Genomic DNA, 22,999 nt, shown 5'->3' on the forward strand with positions numbered 1-22,999 from the left:
TGCAGGCTGGGTGGCTTATAGGACACAGAAATGTACTTCTTACAGCTCTGCAGGCTGGGAGAGTTCGAGATCAAAGCACCTGCGGGTTCAGGGTCCTGTAGCAGGCCTGTGTCCCGGCTCATAGCTGCCACCCCTCTCTGTGTCCTCACGTGTCAGAAGGGGCACGGGGGCTCTCTGGGGTCTTTTTTTATAAAGACCCTAATCCCATTCATAAGGACTCTACCCTCATGACCTAATTGCCTCCCAAAGACCCCACCTCCTAGTATCAACCCCTTGGGGCTTCAACATAAGAATCTAGAGGGGGTACAAACATTCAATTTACAGCAGAGGATGATCATAGCTAATAATAATAATAATAATAATAATAATAATAATAATAATAAAAAACCAGGAATTACACAAGGCTGGAGGATCCTTTCCCAAGAGAGCTCACTCCCACGGCTGCTGTCAGGGAGCCTCCGATACCGGCCAGGCAGGCCTCTCCACACGCTGCTTCTGTGGCCTCGCAACCTGGCAGTTGACTCTCCCCAGGAAGAGAGACCCAGGAGCGCAAGCAAGGAGGAAGCTGGAATTCACCCCGTTGCCTTTACAAAACCTACCCGTTAGTAGGAAGTCACTAAATCCAGTCCACGCTCAAAGAAAGAGGAATTAAGCTCTATCTTCTGGAGAGAGGAGGTCTAAAAATTTAACTATTTTGAAACCACCACACACGCTGACCCAGACATTTTCAGATCTCTATAGGGTTTTAGGCATTCTCCCTTGAGGGGGCACCCCCAACCTCCACCCTCGTATCCTCTGCAGACGTGTCAACACTTGGTATCATCAGATGCTTAAGTATTTGTCCATCTGAAAGATTTGAAATAATCCCTTGTGGCTTTAATTTGCATCTTCCTGATTACAAATGAGCTTGAGATTCTTTTCATATGGCTGCTCAATGTATCTTCTTACGTGGATTGTCTCTTTCTATCTTTTGCACATTATTCTGTTGCATTAACTTTCATTTTTTAAATGGATCGTGGAGATTCTTAATATATTCACGTATTGATATCTTTTTCCCGTCTGCAACCTATTTTTTTTCCCCACTTTTTAAAAAATGGTGTTTTATGGGATGCCTGGATGGCTCAGTTGGTTAAGCATCTGCCTTCGGCTCAGGTCATGATGCCAGGGTCCTGGGATCCAGCCCTGCTCAGCAGGGAGTCTGCTTCTCCATCTGCCCTCTGATCCTACCCCCTGCTCGTGCACTCTCTCTCTCTCTCAAATGAATGAATAAATAAATGAATAAATGAATAAATAAATAAATATCCCTTGGAAGGAACAGATATTTTTTAAAACTTTAGGTCACAAAGTATTCCCCTATATTTTCATATAAAATTTTTAAGGGTGCCTGGGTGGCTCAGTTGGTTAAGCCTCCGACTGGATTTCGGCTCAGATCACGATCTCAGGATCCTGGGATCGAACCCGACGTTAGGCTCCCTGCTCAGTGGGAAGTCTGCTTGAGATTGTCTCCCTCTCCCTCCCCCACTGCCCCTCTCCCTGCTGGCACTCACACTCTTTCTCTAAAATAAATAAATCAATCTTAAGTGAAATAAGTCAAGCAGAGAAAGACAATTATCATACGGCTTCACTCATTTGTGGAACATAAGAAATAGCAGGAAGATCAGTAGGAGAAGGAAGGGAAGAATGAAGGGGGGGTAAACAGAAGGGGGAATGAACCACGAGAGACTGTGGACTCTGGAAAACAAACTGAGGGTTTCAGAGGGGAGGGGGGTGGGGGATTGGGATAGGCCGGTGATGGGTATTAAGGAGGGCACGTATTGCATGGAGCACTGGGTGCTATACGCAAACAATGAATCCTGGAACACTACACCAAAAACTAATGATGTACTGTATGGTGACTAACATAACATAATAAAAAAATTTAAAAAATAATAAAATAAAATAAATAAATCTTTAAAAAAATTGTTCTTGGGGCACCTGGGTGGCTCAGCCGTTAAGCGTCTGCCTTTGGCTCAGGTCATGGTCCCAGGGTCATGGGATCGAGCCCCACATCAGGCTCCCTGCTCTGCAGGAAGCCTGCTTTTCCTTCTCACACTCCCCTTGCTTGTGTTCCCTCTCTCGCTGTCTCTCTCTCCGTCAAATAAATAAATAAAATCTTTTAAAAAAAATTAAGATTGTTCTTAAGTTTTGCTTTTTACATTAAATCTTTTATTCTCCTAGGGTAGATTTTTTTTTTTTTATAGGTAATGATCTCCTTGGCGTAGACTCTTTTTTTTTTTTTTTTTTAAAGATTTTATTTATTTATGTGACAGAGAGACAGCCAGCGAGAGAGGGAACACAGCAGGGGTGTGGGAGAGGAAGAAGCAGGCTCCCAGCGGAGGAGCCCGATGTGGGGCTCGATCCCGGGACACCGGGATCACGCCCTGAGCCGAAGGCAGACGCCCAACGACTGCACTACCCAGGCGCCCCTCCTCGGGTAGATTTTTTATGTACGAGGTGAGGCAGAGAATCAAATTGTTTAAACATGTGTCTATGTCTGTGTATCGCAACTAACAATATACATATTTCCTTAACAATATAAAATTTAACATATATGCATATAATTTAGTTAACATGTATATTGTTACAATATAAAAGTTAATATATACTGTATAATACATGCTATATATATTAACTTCTATATAAATATATACGGATCTTCCTTGACTTAGATGTGGTTACATCCTGATAAGCCCATTGTAAGTTGAAAATATCATAAGTCAAACATGCAATTTATAGGAGCGCCTGGGTGGCTCAGTCGGTTAAGCATCTGCCTTCAGCTCAGGTCATGATCTCAGGGTCCTGGGATTGAGCCCCCTGTCGGGCTCCTTGCTCAGTGGGGAGCCTGCTTCTCCCTCACCCTCTGCCTGCTGCTCCCCCTGCTTGTGCTCTCTATCAAAAAAACAAATAAAATCTTTTAAAAAATACAATTTATATGCCTAACCTACCAAACACCATAGCTTAGCCTGGTCAACCTTAAACGTGCTCAGAACACTGCCATGAGCCTCCAGTTGGGCAAAATCATCTAGCACAATGCCTATTTCATAAGGAAGTGTTGGCTATCTCAGTAATTTACTGAATACTGTACTGAAAGTGACAAACGGAACACCGTGCGGGTGCAGGGGGGCTGTTAGTGTTATCAGTGGTGGACCCTCGTGATCACGTGGCTGACAGGGAGCTGCGACCGCTGCCCAGCGTCACGGGAGAGCATGGGAGCACAGTTTACTAGCCCAGGACACAGTCCAGATTCAAGTATTCAAAGTATGGTTTCTATTGAATGTGTATTCCTTTCCCGCTACCATAGAGTCAAAAAACTGTAATCTGAACCATGGTAACCGGGGGGCTATCTGTAGTACATACATAACACATTCATACACGCACTCTCTAGTTTACACATATATTAGGGAGATAGCTAATCTTTTTCCATATCAGAAGATGTAGGGTATTTCCTTTTCAATGACTGCATTGCAGGATTATGAGTGCAGTACAATTTAGCCAGACCCCTACCGATAGACATTTAGGTTATTTTCAGTATTTGCTATTACATGTACTGCTGCAATAAACAACAGCGTATGATGTTTATTGTGCTAAACAACACAATTCAACTGAGTACATTTAAAACTCTTATTGGCTCTATTCAACAATTCATGAATCGGGCAGCATTCCATCTAGCAAGAAAGGAGCTCTGGGGAGCTATACAAAATGGAAAGCGTTTATAAGCAGAAGGGGGCAGGAAAAGAAAGTTTCTAGCACAAAGTGGATTGTTTCAGGCAAGGTCACCTTCCTACGGGGACGCAGGGGTCTATCTGGCAGGTTACCTCACTAGTGCTGACCAGTTATTCCAGACTGAGTGGTTAAAGGTTGCATCCCTGGGAGAGGCTGAAACTGCAATCAGGTTAGGTATTAAATTTTGGTTTGCTGACATGGGCTTAGCACAAGTGACTCCATTTGGGGCCTCTTGTTTCTTTTCTAATAATTGCATTATACAAATATATTTGTAGGATTAATTCTCAGATTATAGGTGCTAAATTCAAAGGATGCACTTTAAATTTCTTAATTGCCCTCCCAAAAGACTGAACCAATTCACATCCCCACCAACGATGCATGAGGATGTCTGTCTCTTCCTGCCTCCACCCAACCCCACAGTTGAACCGTTCCTAAATATAAAACCAATATTCCTCCATCACAGACAGGCCATCAGAGGCTACCTGGAAATAACTATGCATATGTTCCTGCCAGATAAAGCTATTTGAGTCCCAGATGAAATTCCTAAAGCGGAAAGAAGATAAGAGTTCTTAAATCTGCCGAGGCTGCTCAGATGTTCACGATCACATTCTGCTGTTCAAAAATTCTCCTACATTTTAATAGAGTTTACGTCAGTGAGCATGATTTCAGCACCCCGTCTACGTGAGCCTGGCTTAAAGAATCAGAAAAATAATTAGCTCACAAAACAGGAAGTTTGGAAGCGGGGCCTAGGTTCAGGGTCAGTTGATTCAATGACTCGACAATTTTCTCAACCACCCAGGGCCTTTTCTTCTCCTTCCCTGCCATTCACAGTCTGTTTCATCCTAAATCTGGTTGTAAGATGGTTGCCAGAACAGTGGATATAATACATTCCCTTATTCACGTTTTCTTTTTCTTTTTAAAGATTTTATTTATTTATTTGACAGAGATAGAGACAGCCAGCGAGAGAGGGAACACAAGCAGGGATAGTGGGAGAGGAAGAAGCAGGCTCCCAGCAGAGGAGCCTGATGCGGGGCTCGATCCCAGAACGCCAGGATCACACCCTGAGCCGAAAGCAGATGCTTAACGAGCTAGCCACCAGGCGCCCCTCCCTTATTCACGTTTTCATGTGGCTTTCTAAGCACATGCAAACACACACACATCCCCCACCATGCCTCTCTTTGCCTCTGACTGGCCCGTACTGGCCCCGGTCTGCCCATTCTTTTTTTTTTTTTTTAGATTTTATTTATTTATTTGAGAGAGAGAGAGAGAACGTGAGCGGGGGGAGGGGCAGAGGGAGAGAGAGAATCTGAGGCAGACCTGGGTTCGATCCCAGGACCCCGAGATCATGACCTGAGCTGAAATCAAGAGTCGGAAGCTCAACTGACTGAGCCATCCCGGCGCCCCAGGTCTGCTCATTACGAACATATTATAATCAGGGTAAAGTGAATATTGCATTCACTACATTCACTACACTGATTTGGTTTTTGAAGACTATCACAAAGACTATGAAATGTCCCCCCTCGAAAGCCATTCTTCCCTGTTTCTGCACCTGATTCTTCAAGCATACAGACATCCAGAAGGAAGACTTACGCTCCCAAGCTGCCTGTGTTGTGAGGTGCGGCCATGAGACCAAGTTCTGGCCAACCTGAGGTGGCCTGTGTAATTTCTGGAAGGGTTCTTAAAGGAAGAGAGCAACCCCTTGCCTTTCTTCTCTACTTCAACTGACTGGAATACAGACATGATGGCTGGAGCTGCAATCATCATGTTGACACCAAATGGAAAACTCCCTGTGACTGGCAGAGCACCAACAGAGGGGCTGGGTCCCTTATAATGGAAGTCTGTAAGCATGCTAATCAACCAACTGTATTCGTTTCCTGGGCTGCTGTAAAAAGTACAACAAACTGGGTAACTTAAACACGGACACTTACCCTCTCATAGTCAGGAAGCAGGATGTTGGCAAGGTGAATTCCTTCCGGGCTCTCTGAGAGATAATCTGCCCCATGCCTCTCTTCTGCTTCTGGCAACTGTTGGCATTCCTTGTAGACACATCATGCCGATCTCTGCCTCCATCTGCACACAGCCTCCACCCTGTGTGTCTTTGTGTCCAAATTTCCTTCTTGTAAGGACAGCAGTCCTATAGAATTAAAGGCCCACTCGCCTCCACTATGACCTCATCTTAACTAAATATAGAGGCAACCACCCTATTTCTAACTAATGTCACCTTCTGAAGTCCTTGATCACATGAATGTGGGGGGGGAGGAGGGGACACCATTCAACCCTGTATGGGGGTAAGGTCGGTGGTAACATCTTCAAATATAAGTTAAACGGACCCTGATTCTGGCACGAGCTATGTGTATCCCCTCTCAGGATATTACACAGGAACACAGCCCGGCACCCAGTGTCTAATGACCAATTCCAATTGCTAAAAGTTTATTTCAACAAGCTTATGTATTATGGCTTCAGGAAGTTTAATCTTTTTCTGAGGTTACTCTTGGGCTTCTCACCTCTATTTTGACCTAAGTCAAGAGCATTCTGATTAGGTGGTAGTATTCTCAGCCTACTCTGAATTTCCAGTCGTACTCGTAGTGACCATAGCATGTTCACCATGTCCTGCCTCATCCAGTAGTTAACATGCTTTCTCTTTCCTCCGGGGACTAGAGGTCTTACTCCTCTCTGTATAACGGGGTCTCGGAGAAGTGTGTTGTACATGGTAGGTGCTACATAAATACCCATACCCTTGCCTTTTTTTTTTTTTTAAGAGAGAGCACGCACATGTGCAAGTCGGAGAAGGGGTGGCGCCCGGGGGGGGGTGGCAGAGGGAGAGAGAGAGAGAAAATCCCAAGCAGGCTCCATGCCCAGTGAGGAGCCCAAGGCAGGGCTTGATCTCACAACCTGAGATCATGACCAGAGCCCAAATCGAGTCGGATACTTAACCAACTGAGCCACCCAGGTGCCCCCACCATCTCCTATCTTATTCATACGGCTGGAATTCAATTTGTGCCAACTCTGAATTTTATCAAACCAATGACTATTAGCTATCACCAACCATGTGACACAAAAATATCTGACATTAAACTTGAATGTGGTACTTTGGGCCAATAATATAACAATTCCTTGGAAGAGAGATGGATAAGAGTAGAGTGTTTTAAAACTTTAGTGCACTGAAATTAGGTTGGTTTGTTAACATTACTATTTGACGTTATCTCAGGGGTTTCTGATTTTAAACACTATCTTATTCCACTTTTTTTTCCCTGTTCTGGAAGTTACCTATTTTTCATCTCAGATATTTTCCAGAATAGACGAGTTTCAAAACAATTTTAAAAATTATCATAGTTGCAAGACTACAGATTGTACTGATTACTTGATGCGTGAGAATTCCCAAAGAACTGAAGAGACTTACAATACTTTGCTTGAAATCTGCCTAGATTTTTAAAAAATAGCCACAATATTTTGCAGCTCAAGTCCTCAAGAGGTGGGTTCTGGGCTGGTCTTGCTGACTTACAGCTGAATGTGATGCAAATGACACTGTGTGGATTGCACAGTCTAGGCCTCAAGAGGCCTGTGCTGTGTGTTTTTGCCTTTCTGAAATGCTTTTGCTCCTTATAAATAAGCTCAGTCTAGACTATTGAATGATGTAAGACCACACGGAGAAAGGGGCCCAGTTGACAACTAGTACCAAGGCCCCAGACACGAGAAGTATCTTGGCCCCCCGTCCCCAGTCAAGCTACCAAATGAGTGCAGCCTCACGCATGAGTCTAAGCAGGATGAGCGGGACTGCCCCGCCAGCGCACAGAGTCATGAGAAGTAACAACTTATTGATGTTATAAGACACTAAGCTTTGGGATCATCTCTCACACAGTGAAAGATAACGTCCACAGACACCATCTTTAATATGTCATTGAACGTGGGGTACCTGGTTGGCTAGTTGGGGGAGCATGCGACTCTTGATCTTGGGGTCATGAGTTTGAGCTCCATGCTGGGTGTAGAGATTATTTAAAAATGAAATCTTAAAAACAAAACAAAACAAAACAAAAAACGACACACACACAAGAAGTAAAATGCCCAGAAAGCAGATGTTTGAGGTAAAATGACTGAAAGTTAAGAAACTTAAAAAACCAGCTAAATTAGATAATAAGTATGTGAAATTTAGAAATAAATCTACTAGGTGCCCTTTGCAGGTATATATATATATATGATCACTTTATACCAGGACCAGGACATATCTTTGCTCTTAGGGTTAATAACTCAGAATAATGAAAGGATAAGAAAGTTACTTTTTAAAAATTGTTCAAGGATATAAGTTCTCAGATAATTGGATTACTACCCACAAACTCATTAATCTTCCTTGTATTTAAAAATCAACACAACAGGGGCACCTGGCTGGCTCACTGGGAGGGGCATGCAACTTTTGATCTTGGCGTGGTAAGTTCGAGCCCAACTTTGGGTTGTAGGGATTATTTAAATAAATAAACTTAAAAAAAAAATCAATACAACAAAAAAACCATACCCCAATATCTTTATGAATATAGATGTAAAATCTTTCACAAAATACTAGCAAACTGAATCTGCCAATATAGAAAAAGGATTATACACTATGATTAAATGGTATTTATCCCAAGAATGCTAAGTTGGTCTGACATCTGAAAATCAATTAAAGGACTACACTGTATTGGGAGAATAGAGGACAACAATGACTGATAATCTCAATACAGTAGAGGTACTTGACAAAATTCAACAGCACTTCAAACAGGAAATCAACACAACCCATTCCCATCGTAACTGATGAATATTCAACAGATCACTAATGTTTTGTGCCTGCAGTTAATTCAAGTATTCCTTTGTAAAATACACTTGGTTACAACTTTTTTTTGAGAGAGAGAGCACACACACGTGTGAGGGAAGGAGGGGCAGATGGAGAGGGAGAGAGAGAGAATCTCAAGCAGGCTCCATGCCCGGTGCAGAACTCAATCTCACGACCCTGAGATCATGACCTGAGCCGAAATCAAGAGTTGGCTGTTCAACTGACTGAGCCACCAGGTACCCAGAACTTCTTCTTAAGAGTACAATGAGGCTTATGTCTGCCTATACACCATATAAATATACCCAGGAGTGAATCAGTCACACAAACCACATTAAATAGGACAGTAATTTTGCTCTGAATACCAGAATAAAGAATGAGATTAAGAAATTGGGGTGCCTTAGTCATTAGGCATCTGCCTTCAGCTCAGGGCAGGATCCCAGAGTCCTGGGATCGAGCCCCGCATCGGGCTCCCTGCTCAGCGGGGAGTCTGCTTCTCCCTCTCCCACTCCCCTTTCTTGTGTTCCCTCTCTCACTGCCTCTCTCTCCATCAAGTAAATAAAAAAAATCTTAAAAAAAAAAAAAAGAAAGGAAATTGCTTTGGTTCGCCAAAAATGAAATGCAGATCATGGTGAAGGAAGTGTGAGGATGACACACAGAAACTCCTGAGTCGGCAGGGACTAAGTCGGAATTCAAACTTGTATGTGCATGTGAGTTCACTTCTCTACCAGGGTGTTAGCTAGTCTCTATTACCATAAACAGGTGGGATGTTTCAACTTCCAAATCTAGTCACTTAATCAACAAAATTCTGGAGTGCCTCGGTGGCTCAGTTGGTTAAAGTGTCTGACTCTTGGTTGGGGCTCAGGTCATGACCTCAGGGTTGTGGGATCGAGCCCCACATCGGGCTTCGAGCTCAGAGCAGAGTCTGCTTGTCCCTCTCCCTCTGCTCCACACCCCATAAATAAATAAATAAATAAATAAACAAACAAATAAATAAATAAAATCTTTTTTTAAAAAGAACCATTTAAAAAAAATCAAAAAATTTCATTGAGCATTTACTAATGTGCCAGGCACTGTTTTAGCTGCTGGGGACATATCAATAGACTGAGAGATCCTTGCCTTGTTGATTGAAATTCTAGTTGGGCAAGGCAGATGATAAACCATAAGTAATTATGTAATATGTTAGAGAGCGAAAAATGCTGTGGAAAAGAGAGAGTAGAACAAGGGACGTCAGGAGTGATTTGGTGGTGTGTATGTGTGTGTGGAGTTTTCAACCAGGTGGTCAGGGTAGTGTCACTGAGAAGGAGAGAGATTAGCACACACTTCAAGGCAGTGAGGGACTCAGCCGATCGGATTTCAGGAGAAAAAGAGCAGGGCAGAGGAAACAGCCAGAGCAAATGCCCTGCAAGACCTATCCTCTGGGTCTCTAATGCCAGGCTCTCAATGGTGAGGCCATAAACCTTTAGGAGAGAATTCGGGAGAACCTCACCTTTCTTTCAGTTATGAATGTAGGCAACGCATTCTGTTCCTCTCACATGCCTGTGACCCCTGTCCTCATCTGTGAATCATGAGACCATATTAGGTTTCATCCATCCTCAGACAGTAGGATCTCAGGAGTCCCCCGTGTATTCGAACACGAAGACTTCCAGACCAATGCAACAAATAGAACTGTAACTGGTTGAGAGAGACACAGATCAGAACAGGCATGGAAGGCACGTGGTACGAACAGAAAGAAACTTGTTAGGAGCCCGTGAGAAATCTGCCCTGGGTCTAATCCCACAACCTGTCCTAATCCAGTTTCATTTGTCATTCTCACTTCTGACTAATGGACTAGCCTCCGCCACTGAATACACTGAGAACTCACTCTGGTATGATGTCATCCCTACAGAGGAGCAATCTCAGCTGTTTAGAATGATAGAAAGCTGAGTCAGGGTTAAACCTCTTGCATTCTCTGTAATTCCTTGTATTATAAAAATTCCAAATATAGCCACATCACTGATACGTAATTGCTTAAAAAATGCATTTCTGGTATCTAGAATTTGTGATATACAGAATTTCCCATTACCATATAATATAAATTTTACTAAGAATAAAATATATTAAAAGGATTAGGATCTTAACCTTTTTTCTGCATGATCTGTTCTTTTGGTTAGATTATAAAATTATTTTTCGCATTCTGGTATATTCTTTCTAGTTTTTTTTTTTTCATTTAATCCATATGTGAAAAAATAATCCAATAAATGGAAAGACAACAACATTGCCTTTCCAGTTTATTCAGAACAAAAACCCCAAATATAGTGACATATTAGGGCATAATATGAACCAAATGTGGGTAGTAATTAATAAACTCGTCTACAGGGGCGCCTGGGTGGCACAGCGGTTGAGCGTCTGCCTTCGGCTCAGGGTGTGATCCCGGCGTTATGGGATCGAGCCCCACATCGGGCTCCTCTGCTATGAGCCTGCTTCTTCCTCTCCCACTCCCCCTGCTTGTGTTCCCTCTCTCGCTGGCTGTCTCTCTGTCAAATAAATAAATAAAATCTTTAAAAAAATAAATAAATAAAATTAAAAATAAAATTAAAAAAATTTTTAAAAATAAAAAAAGATTTTATTTATTTATGTATCTTCAGAGAGAAACAGGGAGAGGGAGTGTGTTTGCATTCAAGCCGGGGGAGGGGCAGAGACAGAGGGAGAGAGATCTCAAGCAGACTCCACGCAGAGCACCAAGTGGATGTAGGTCTGACAACCCAGACTCCCCGACCTGAGCCAAAATCAAGTCACAGGCTTTACTGACTGAGCCACTCCAGTGCCCCTTAAGGATTTACCTTTAAAATTCACTGTGGGGGTGCCGGGGTGGCTCAGTTAAGTGTCTGCCTTCTGCTCAGCTCATGATCTCAGGGTCCTGGGATCAAGCCTGCGTGGGCGGTGGGGGGTCCCTGCTCAGCGGGCAGTCTGCTTCTCCCTCTCCCTCTGTGCACGCTCTCACATATATACATAAACAAACTTATAAAAACATTCTTCACTGCAGGGGTGCCTGGATGGCTCAGCTGGTTAAGCATCTGACTCTGTTTCTGGTCCATCTCAGGGTCGTGGGATTGAGCCCTGAATCAGGATCCAGGCTTAGCATGGTCTGCTGGAGATTCTCTCCCTCTCCCTCTCCCCACCCCCCACTCTTGCGCATGCACTCTTTCTCTCAAAAAAAAATTAAAATTAAAAAAATGCTCACTGCATTTGTAGCAAAAATATCATAAATGATATTGAATAAATACGGTATGCTACCATGTAGCCATTAACAATGATAACTGGAGGGGCACCTGGCGGGCTCAGTCCATGCAGTATGGGACTCTTGATCTTGGGGTTAAGTTTGAGCCCCACATTGGGCATAGGGATTACTTAAAACAAAAATAAAACCTTAACCATCTGAGCCACCCAGGCGCCCCAAAACAAAATCTCAAAAAACACAATAACTAGATTTCAAATACTTGTAAGTACAGTATAATCTCACTTTTATTGAAACACACTAATACATATAAAACATTTTTAAAAATTCTTAGTTACATGTATTTGCTCAGGAAAAAGGTGTATACCAAACCACAAACAATGATTTTTCTCTGAAAGTTGTGATTATAAAGGGCTTTATACTATTCCGTTTTGTTTGAATTTATAAACAAATATGCATTACATTTATAATCAACAAAAAATCAAGACTTTCCATTTGGGGAAAGAAAAACAAAAGTTTGGGGTTTAGAAAATTGGTAAAAAAATAAATTTCTATACTGTATGAAGAAAAATGGTGTGGGTTTCCTTTACAGATTTCCCTTTAAATCGATGGCTTTGTTACTCCTTCTGCTTATAATTCAAAAAGGAAAGATTTCAAAGAAAAATCAAGTCTCTCACTTTATTCTTTAAATAATTACGAAGGGGTATAGGTGCAAATGGAAATTCACTAGAAGTCAAGTCTAACGCATGGACGGTTAACATCAGCTAGCAGAAGGGCATGGGTGTGAATTTTACAGAGGGCTGGTTTTCTAAATTATAAAATCCACAAATTCGAAATCCAAATATGAATGACAAACACATGCTCTTCAACTAATAAATAGGGAGGGAGGTCTTTCCACTTAATTTTACAGTCTCTCTCCATTCCCCCCCCCAAATGCAGTTACTTGTTTAGAAGCTTAAATAAATAAATATGTATATATATATAAATAATTCCCTTTTAGACAGCTGTCACCACTCCAACATTTCGTAAACATTCTACCTAGATTGCTGGTAATTTACAAAGCATGCCTGTTCAGAAACTTCCGATTTATTAATACAGACGTGGCTCTGTAATTAACAATTTATAAACACATCAACAAAATAATTTTACCCTGACCATTCTAAATTGAATTCAGACCATTAGATCAATGAATACATTAGGTTGAAGTAAAAAGGACTTTCCTAACTGCTGAAAAAAACCAAACACAGGTTGTGTGGACACATCGGGTTCTTGGGAACTGAGTTATGCCTTACAAACCACTTGGGTATTCAAAATCGTACAACACCCTTGTCGACTTTGCACGCTAACGACAATCTACAAAGTCTGACACAGAAGGGCAAAATGGTTCCGGCAGAGAACCTGAAGAACAGAACCAACTAGGAGAAACTGTTGTTGGAAGAAAAGCAGGCTAGTTTTGACCACTTAAGGAAACGCAAGCTTTGGAAAGAAGAAATCGGTTATTTGATTTTAGTAAGGGCAGAGCCTTGTTTCCACTTATCTGCCCAAGGAGATGACAGCCGGTCTTGTTTTAGCAACCCGTATTGCAATCCACATTCCTTCCAACCCAAGGCAAAGATTAGAAACTGGTCCCCAGCCCAGCTCCAAGTCCAGCCTGAAGTACAAGTGTTTGCTTATGACCTCACCTACCCACACCCGGAGACCTGTCACCGCGCAGACAAGTCCACACAACGTGTTGTTCCGCCCAGCGCTCCCCATGGTGCTCAAATACAGCAGGTACGACGGATTTTTAAAGTGGGGCACCTCCTAAGGCAAGTACTTTGCATTTGGGGGAGGCTTCCTTCTGTGAAATGTCTCTTCTCTCCAGTTCACTCTCAGTTCTGCTTTAGGATTCATCTCCCTAAAATACCACTTAGATGAGGTCACTTGTCACCGAAAGATCTGTAAGCAGATCCTTTTCCCTAATAAAATTCAAAGGCCATAGCAAAGCAATCAAGAGTTCTCAGTGTTGATGAATCAAGGGCCCTTTTCAAAGTCCTTTTTTCTACCACCCTACATTTCTTGAATGTTCCTGCTCGTGTTATTCATGGCATTTCCTGTACATTCAATGGTCGCTTCATCTGTGGAAATCCTTCTACCTCCCCTCTCAGGCTTAGCTCAGTGTTTCCCTCTTTCCGTAAGTCTTTAAGTACCTTTCAAATAAACACTTGAACCCACAGCCTTGTGAATTTGAAGCCAGTCCTCCCTAGGTGCTTCTCCCATTACCCGAGATGGTCCAAGTACCTTGTTCTTTCTATTCGGCCACTCCGTGGATCTCGTGGCCAGGAGGACGCCATCGTCTTCTGCTAGCGTGTAAGCTCCTAGAAGCAGATTCTATCATTTCCTCCTTGTAAGGCCCCAAAGCACATAGAACTACATAACTGTGTCCTTAATAAGTAACTGAGCAAGTAAAAAAGAGAAGCCAATTTTGGAGAAGCCACTGCTTTTATAGAGCTTTTGACAAGGAGGCACCACAGTGGCTAAGAGTGTGGGTGTGGGGGTCAGAGCGCTCTGGAGTTAGGGTCACTAGGTGATTTACCAGCTGCGGGTCTTAGGTACTTCCTCTAAAACAGGAAATTAACCATACCTGCCTACTATGGGGATTGTGAACATGGGGGGAATGCCACAAACACACCTTAACATGAGACCTGTGGCTCGTGCTAAGGAGAAAACTGCTAGGTGTCTCTCCCTGGTGCTCCCAAGCAGTCCTCAGAGCGGCCCTTCATCACCTGTATGACTCAGGGAATAGTCAAGGCCTCAGTGGAAGACTGGCCTGTCAACAACCACTTCCTGCACGCTGACAAGTCCCTGGAACCTCTCAATGCCACCAGTTTCCTCAGGTTACAGACATAATGGAGTGATATTAGATGTACCTGACAAAAATATTAAGACAGTGTATATGAAAACACTATGTAAACTAGGATCACTTTTTTTTTTATACTTCCACTCAAAAACCCAGAAGTATTTAACATTTTATTCAATTTCTAGCATGTTCTGTGAGGGCCTTGAAAATAAACTGTCCCTTTCCTAGGATTTTCTTTCCCTTTCCTGTTTATAGAAGAGTAGATGTGGTTATTCGAGTCCTCAAACTGAAAACGGAATCTGGAATGGTCTGCAATGGTTGTAGTTTGCTCCCTCTGCTGGCCTGAGAGCAGGATCACACTACCTGAGACTAAGTTCAAGTTGTTTATTTTCAGGGACGCGACTGTAAAGACAAAAAGCACAGTCCAGCACTATCTTATGTATCTGACGATTAAAAGCAATTTGTTTATGTCTACCTTTTACTTCTAAGTATTAATTATCTTAGGGTTCAAATCTAGAAAGTTATTTTTATACAAAGGCTAGCTGCCCTCCGGTTTTTTTGTTTTGTTTTGTTTTCAAAATAATTACTTTAAAAGATTCTGCTGTCTCTATAGTTAAGGCTGAAAGAACATTAAAAATACTCAAACTTGCATTTTCCTAGATTTTCTTTGCTACCACTAATTTTTGCAACCACATAATTTATGTCCAAACTTACAAGGCTGTATACACTAATTTAACTGAATCACTTTTTTGTATTCAGTCTTAAGATTATGTATATGAAAGCTAATTTATTAAACCTTTGTACATAAAGATGAACATACCTGTATAGCAAACTTATAGGAGGAATGAAGTTACAAAAAAGTAAAAGTGTTATTAAAATTGATGTGTGTAAATCACTTACAAAAATACCCCAAATGGGGTAAAGCTGCTCATCCCTGATTTTTCTCATTTGGTTGTCAGAGTTGAAATATGAATTTAAAATGGTTAGAATTTTTTTCTTTAAAAAATGATATATTAAACTTATATACAGGATAATTAGCAAAATGTAGAAAGGGAAATCAATGTACAAAAGACAGATAAAAACCATCACTCTTGACAGACACAATCCAAAAGTAGTAGAAACCTTAGCAAACTGTCTCTAAACCAGCTCATACTTGCATCACCCCCCCAAGTTTTTATCAATAAGAATAAAATATAGTAAACCAGCAAGCCCAGTCTTTCTGTTCTTAAAACAGGCCTACCTTTGGGCCACAAGTAAGCTTTGGATAGATTTTTAAACATGGGAGGGACAAACCGGAAAACAATTTTATCTCCACTTGGTACTAATTAACAACACAAAGTTACAGGTAATTAAATAGCTCTTCGTGCTAAAGTCAAGCAGTTACTCAGAGGCCTTTTTGTTTTTCTGCTGGTTTCGGGGTGAGTTCTTTAGCAAGTTTCTTATCCTGAGGTACATTCCAGTAGATTCTGCCATATTCTCAAATTCAAATGGCGTTATTCCAGTTGCAAACTTGCTCATGTCAGGTACAGGACTGTGAGTTTTAGTGGCTGCTGAAGGACTGGTGTCCACGTGAAGGAGCTTCTGACTGCCTCCATTACTGATGTCGCAGTTCGACACAACACTGCCATTGTCCAGACGAGCATCTTTAGAGTCTAGCTGAGCAGACTCTTCCTCTTCCTTCTGACAAGGCAACGGAGGCTCAGAATCTGGGCTCAGAGAATGTTCAACTTCCGATTTCTTTGTACAAGGGTCTGCTACCTCGGGCTCATCAGGCGTCTGCTTTTCAGAGGTTCTCCCCTCTGGAACAGGGAGGTCTGGCTCATTTGGACAAGGCGAAGAGGCAACGGAATTCCCAGTTAAAGGTGTGTCCACAGGAATATCAGAATCACTGTTCACGCTCTCCGCCTGCTCGAGGGCCGCCCATATCCGCCTTTGCTGTTCTTCAAGTTCTTCCAGAGTCAGCGAGTCCTCATCCATAGCCGCGGACGCTGTTCGGGTCTGCGGGGAGTCACCGGGAGTCAGCGGCGGGGTGCCCTTGGGGAGCGGAGGGGTGAAGATGGGTGGAGGAGTCCCCCGTGGCAGGGGGGGAGGAGTGCCAGGGGGCAATGGGGGCTGAAACTGAAAAGCTTCGCTGCTTGGAGAGCTGTGCGGGATCTCCGCATCTGAAAGAAAAGTCAGGACACTTGAAGCTGTCGCAGCATCTGGTTTTACCAACATTTCTAATTTGAACTCAGGTGTATCCAGAGATTTCGGTGGCCAAAGAAGCTGGCTGGGGAACACCCTGGAGGCTCAGGTACCACAACCATCACCACCTGAGAAGAACACCTGCAGGGAGAGCTCGGGCTCTTCCCGACAGCGAACTTTCCCGAAACCCCTTGGAAATCCATCTGCATGCTGTGTGCACCGTTTCAGAGTGAGGAAACATGAACAAGGGCATGGAGGCGGAGAGTAATTTCCAGGTGGTGGGCGGGCATGGCAGACAGGGGTCCCCGGAAAGTGGAGGGGGACAGTGGCAGGAAACGCAGGCTGGACAGGCTGCTGCCGAAGGAGACGAAGCTGAGCAGACGGGGTGGGTTACACGCTGGCCTATTTCCCAGTTCTGCACCTCTAGTCTAGACCACCCGCCTGAACTATGGGTTCGTGTGGCTCACCGGTCACTGGTCCTCATCACCTGTATGTCCCAGACACAACAGATCCGACCTGTCCGAAACAAAGGATCTTTCCCTCAAACCCGGGTTCTGCTCCTACCTGCTATTCTCACTACTGGTACCATCGGTGGTGGCTGGCTGACGTCTCCCAAACTGAGCCTGTCCATCCCCTGAGAGTCCTTCCTCTGCCTCTGCTCCCCCACCCCTGGTCCCTGGCTCTCTGGGGTCTACTCTCTCCTACGGACTGCCCAGCCGTGACACTGTATCAGGAATACTGGAGTCACCCACGCCTTTGGATTCAGCTTCCTTACATCCATCCTCCAAACTATCCACCTTTGTAAAGCACAAAGCTGGTCCCATTAACCTTCCCATCTCATTAGAAATCTTCCAGTGCTCCCATCACCTACGGGACAAAGGCGGATCCTCCGTGCCTTGTAACAAGGCCCTCTATGACCAAGAATTTACCTACTTCCACCATGTCATTTCTCACTGGCGGGTTGAAGCCCCAGCTGCCACTCTTCCACTGGACCAGGGTGCTGGGATGTCTCATGCTTCTGCACTGGCATGTCCCATGGACTCAAATACCCTAACCCTGCTCAATGCCCATGGTAAATCCTTGAATTTATTCCTCAAGATGCAGCTCAAAGGCTGTCCTGATCAGGGTCTATGACCTCATCCAGCACAGCGGCTCGGCGTTTCCTCTGGGACACCGTTACAGCCCGTAACCAGCCCCGTAACCAGCTCTGTGGCGCTGTAGGTCTCACCACGGGCTCCGCATTCATATTAAAATGACGCCCGTGCCCCTGCACTCCCCAGGCGACACACACTGCACACTATGGGCAGCAGTTGTGTCTCATCAATCTTCCTGTCCTCAGGGTCTAGTAGAGGGTCCAAAACAGCACAAGTTTTAAAAATTTGGCAAATTCAACCGAATAATAAGATCTCGACAGCTATGCAAAACCAGTCTGAACTTTCTCGTACGGACAGTAAGATTTGTGAGGTAACATACTGTCACTTAGATTTTAAGAAATCAACTCAGAAGAGTGAAGAGCTAAGAGCTGAAAGGAAGGATGCAACAGCAGTGAGAGGGGCAGGGAGAGCCATCGGGACACAGAGGCCTGAACAAAGACGCCCCTACTGAGGTACCGCTGGGATCTGGGCACCCGGCTAGAAGCAGGGCCAGGATGAAGGGTGGATCTGAGTGCAGATGAGCGGCATCTCAGCCTGGGAATCCCAAGGACACCACAGGTGCTCTTCTCTACAATGAACACCACGTAGGAGGAGGGGACGGGAGGCAGGGAGGACAGAACACCCGTCAGTGATTTCTTTAACAACCAACGCCGGTCATGTTTAAGAACAAACCATTCCAAAGTGTAACCCGAGCGTCATTTGCACAGAACACGTGGTATGTATTCTTGACAGGAGAATGTCAACGCCCACCGGGAGAGGACGCGGAGGCAGCTCTGGTTCACAGTTCCAAACCGAAACGCTGAACCCACGGGTTTGTGACATGGGATCCACTTCACTTAGAACATAATCATTTGCTAATGAAGTTTTCCACAGGAAAATAATTAGACCAACTCAACAGTTCTTCTTGGGAGGGAGCTGTCCCCGGAGGTCACATGCTCTGCTCCTCCTTCCGGAGCTCTGCCCCTGCAGGGCCGGAAGCAGCTGGGTGGGGGCAGCGCCGGTACTGGGGGTGGGAAGGCCTGCCTTGCTTTAGGACCACACACCCGGGTGTTAACAAGCCAGCCTGCTTCAGTGTTCAGGGAGCAGGCCACCGTGGCTCTGGGACTGAGCAGTACTAAAATCTGGCCCTGATTATCTGGGATAGTATTACTTGTTGACTGATCACCTAAGTTGTTCAGAACCTAGGTGGGAAAGCCGGCTACTACTGGCAACTCGAAGACCTGACATCTGGTGGGTTGAGAGGAAACACTGAAGGGCTGACTGGGGATGGAGATGCATGGAGACACATGGTGGTCCAGACATGTGGCTTTCGGCCTTGAGCTTGAGTGTGTGGTCAGTGTTCTTATCCTGGTATTCTGTAGAGGTTCATACTGGCTCATCTTTGAAGCCTGTGGTTTGGGCAAGGAAGCTCTTGCCACGTGGTCCTCTGTCCTCAGGAGGTGAGGGCATCTTATAGCGGCTTCACTTACGAGTGTGGTTCTTCTAAAGAGGCAGAGGCTTATAAACAAAACCAGGTGCCACTGCCCAGGGCTGAGACCAGAGGGCCTTTAGCAAGTAGCCTGGGACCTTGAATACCCCTAGCAAACGTGCGCAAGCAGGCAGAAGCATCAGCAGACGCCAGCAGAGGCTCCGCTGATGAAAGGATTCAATTCAAGACCACAGGGCGAGAGTGACCTGGCGAGCTAAGGCACGGCTGGCAAAGGTGAGGGTATCAGGGCACTGCTGCGGCTTAGCACGGGGCACAACCACTCCTCAGGAAACGTGCCCGAGCCGGACCTGACAGTACAGTGTGGCAATGCTGCCTTTCAGGCACCAGGGGTAATCTTTGTTCTGAATGGTCCTGCTTGCCTTACAGACACCCAGTGAGGCTCTGATGGAACTGTTCACCCCAGGGTTATTAAGCAAGTGCACGGTCTTCCGCCCCCAATTCCACTCTGGACTGAGAGCCACGGAGGAAAGGTGGAGGGACTAAACTTGGATTCTCAGGTCTCTGGCCTTGGGATGAAGCGTCTGACTTCATCACAGGGGTTCAGGTTGGCTCTAGATTGGTTAATGACACATATGAGGGGGAGGGAGAGAAACCCCTAGGAGGCAGGTTTCTCAGGCCTCAGCAATTCCCTAACAGGACATAAACGAAGCTCCCAGCATAGGGCTGAAAACACCCGCACATGAGAGTGTGGGCCTGGTACCAGCGGTGTTCCACCACCAATTCTCACACCGAGATGCAGAAACGACGTCTCAAAAGTTCAAAACAGAGGCACCCAGGTGGCTCAGTTGGTTAAGCGTCCCCGACTCTTGATTTCAGCTCAGGTCATGACCTCAGGGTTACGGCATCCAGCCCGGCACTGGGCTCTGTGCTCAGCACGGAGTCGGCTTGAGATTTTCTCTCTCTCTGCCCCTCCCCCAAAAAAGATTCAAAACACCAAGCACAGGTGGCTCCTGCCCACAGATATTTTAAGTGCTTAAGACCAAAATTCACTTCCTATGGGAGTTTTCTTCCAACGGAATTTAAGTGCACGGGTGGCAGAGTCAGACAACCACACCCACAGAAGTCCTTGAGAGACAGAAACCACGAATTTTGCCCTTGCTCAGAACCCCTGGCCATGGGCTCTGATAACACAGAGAGGTGCTGGCCTCCAGGAAGCTAATCTTGTCTGGGACAACTGCTTTTGAGTTCTGGAGAATTGCTTGTTTTCAAAAGTTCATAAATGTGGCAAAGGCTGTCATAATTCTGTTAGGAACTCGCTGACCCTGTGAAAAGTGAGACTGGATACTGAAATCAGGCCGTAGCTACTAAAAGCCCAGCTGGGAATGCTATTTTGGCATCAAGAACTCTGGTGGCTGAGACTAAGCAGAGCAAAAATTTTGGCTAAATGGTTGGGGAGAGGGGCTGGGATTCTGGACTTTAATTACCTTGGACTTGAAGGGAATCTAATCTGTGACCTTGAAATTCTCCCTGGGAATTTAAAAGTAAGAAGGGATTCATAATCACACTGGGGATTGCTAGCATCTTATCATCAGGGTATCTAAATGCACTTCATCTCCATGTCGCCATTTAATCTCACTTCAGAACATCTGACATGTGAAAAGAACCAAAACAAGTGGGCCTAATTTGGGATGGGAAGTAGCACAAGGAGTGAGTTTTCAGTCTTGGCTTCAGAGTAGCTTTGCGATTTATCAAATTAACAAAGTTCTGATTCATTCCAGAGCTTGCTGAGGGCAAAATCTAGGCTACTCACCAACAGTCCCAAGGGGAAGCCCCAAGGACTGGTGGTTGGCACTGGGGGTGAAGGACTCAACAAGGCAGGCGTGTGTCTATCCTGATCCACTACGGACCTGCTGAGGACTGTCACAGTCCTGGCTGGCCACAGCTTCCATGGTTACGCCCAGACGACTACGGAGTAAAAAGCCAGAGGACGACCAGAGGGCAAGGCCTCTGCTCCACTGTGGGTTTCCAAAAGGACAAATTTCCTCAGGGTCTCTCTTCCCTGAAAGGAGGGGCAACTTGCCAAGTTGGGGTAAGAAGAATGGGAAGAATACCTGGGAAAGTTTGGTTCTGTCCTTCTTCCTCTTGGGATGGAGCTGCTAAAGCAGACCACCTTCCACCGCCTGACTCAGGAACTCAGTAAGCTGGCCCACTTGGCCCTCACACCAAGCTGTCCCCCACCTGACCCTGTATCAGTTCTAGAGGTGATGCTCTCATCTCCAAGGACAAAATCAAAGCATTATTTTTGCGATCATAAGGCACCCTCTTCCTAATGGAACTCAGAAGCATGCCCATTCGCCCTACCTTCTCAGTGAAATCAACACCATGGAACGAAACCTACCTGAGTCGAGCTCCATGTCTGCAGGCGAGGCTGCTGAGCCGCCTTCCTTCCTCTGCTTCTTCGGGCTACCAGGGCTGGACTGGGACGATGACCTCTTGCTGCCAGACCTCACACTTGGCTAACGGAGGAGCCAAGCCAAGCATAAGTTAATGGGGTGGACAAAGAACTAGATTCCACACCCTCCCTCCAACACCACTCAGAAAACCAGTCTGGAGCTAAGTGTAGGTAAAGGATGAATGCAGCTAACCTTTTCCTTGTGACTCATCAGAAAACACAGAGCGCTTTATATACAAAACAAAAGAGCACTAGGACGCTAATGAGTCACAAAATCCCACAAACACAGGCCACAAATTCTTATCAAGCACACCCTAACAAGCTCTTTACCGTTTGGAAGTTGGAAGAAAGGTAGTTGGCAAAAACGTCCTTCTGCTGACAAGCCTGCATTGGTATGGACCCGAACATCCTCCATTCCTTACGAAGAGAAAAGAAGGAAAAAACAAGCCTGGATTTGGAAAACATCCTACTTGTGAGATTTTTGCAAAGTGGAGGTCTCAAATTACATTTCTGCTTCATATGTGATTTTTCCTTTTTGGGGGAATTAATAAAAATGATGGTGCATTGAAGGGAAAAAAAAAAAAAAACCAACCAACTCTGCCTGCAAAATGATCCAAACTGAATACCAAAAGCCTACTTGACAAAATCACTTGGCCCAAAAAGGTTCCACCTACTCCAAGCAGAAGTTCTAGGCACTGGCACTGGCAGCGTGGACTCTGTCAGGCTTCCCTCCCCTCATGCCCTGGCACTGGCCACAGCACCTTCGCTCCTAACACGCTCACTCACGCTGAGCTGCCATCTTCTGTTCTTTCCCTTTCCAAACCCAGCACTCATCTTTATGGTTCAACATCACTTCTCTCTCATCTCAAGAGCACATGCAACAGTGGTTCTCGAGAAAAATCACTTTCGGCTCTTGTCAAACCTACAGATTCCAGGGTCAAGTCCATTAAATCTAAGGGTGGGATTCAACAACGTGCATTTCTACCAAGCGCCCCCAGTGGACTCTGATGTAGGCTGGTACTGGGACCATTTCCAGAAGCACGGATAGTTCGTGCTGTGCAGCTTAGCCCTGAATGAATTACACACTTATCTTCACATCTATTCGCTATAGTTCAGACCTTTGGCTTCTTCTCTGCTGCCCAGGTCCTAAGAACACCTAGAAGG

At 44.8% G+C, this 22,999-nt stretch overlaps 1 protein-coding gene across 3 annotated transcripts in view; it reads right to left on the bottom strand.

The window, feature by feature from the left end:
- Positions 1-12,046: 12,046 nt before the first annotated feature.
- ZCCHC8 (zinc finger CCHC-type containing 8) overlaps positions 12,047-22,999 on the bottom strand; it is a 28,785-nt gene continuing 17,832 nt past the window's right edge. For all 3 annotated transcript variants that reach the window (XM_008688846.2, XM_008688847.2, XM_040619985.1), the window contains 3 exons: positions 22,166-22,252; positions 21,782-21,899; positions 12,047-16,778 (listed from right to left, as the gene is read on the bottom strand). In XM_008688846.2, the coding sequence (XP_008687068.1) occupies positions 15,997-16,778; positions 21,782-21,899; positions 22,166-22,252 (987 nt within the window). In that variant the 3' untranslated portion in view covers positions 12,047-15,996. The remainder of the gene's footprint in view (positions 16,779-21,781; positions 21,900-22,165; positions 22,253-22,999) is intronic.

This window comes from Ursus maritimus, unplaced genomic scaffold (assembly GCF_017311325.1).
Source record: "Ursus maritimus isolate PB19 unplaced genomic scaffold, ASM1731132v1 scaffold_33, whole genome shotgun sequence".
Classification (NCBI taxonomy): domain Eukaryota; kingdom Metazoa; phylum Chordata; class Mammalia; order Carnivora; family Ursidae; genus Ursus; species Ursus maritimus.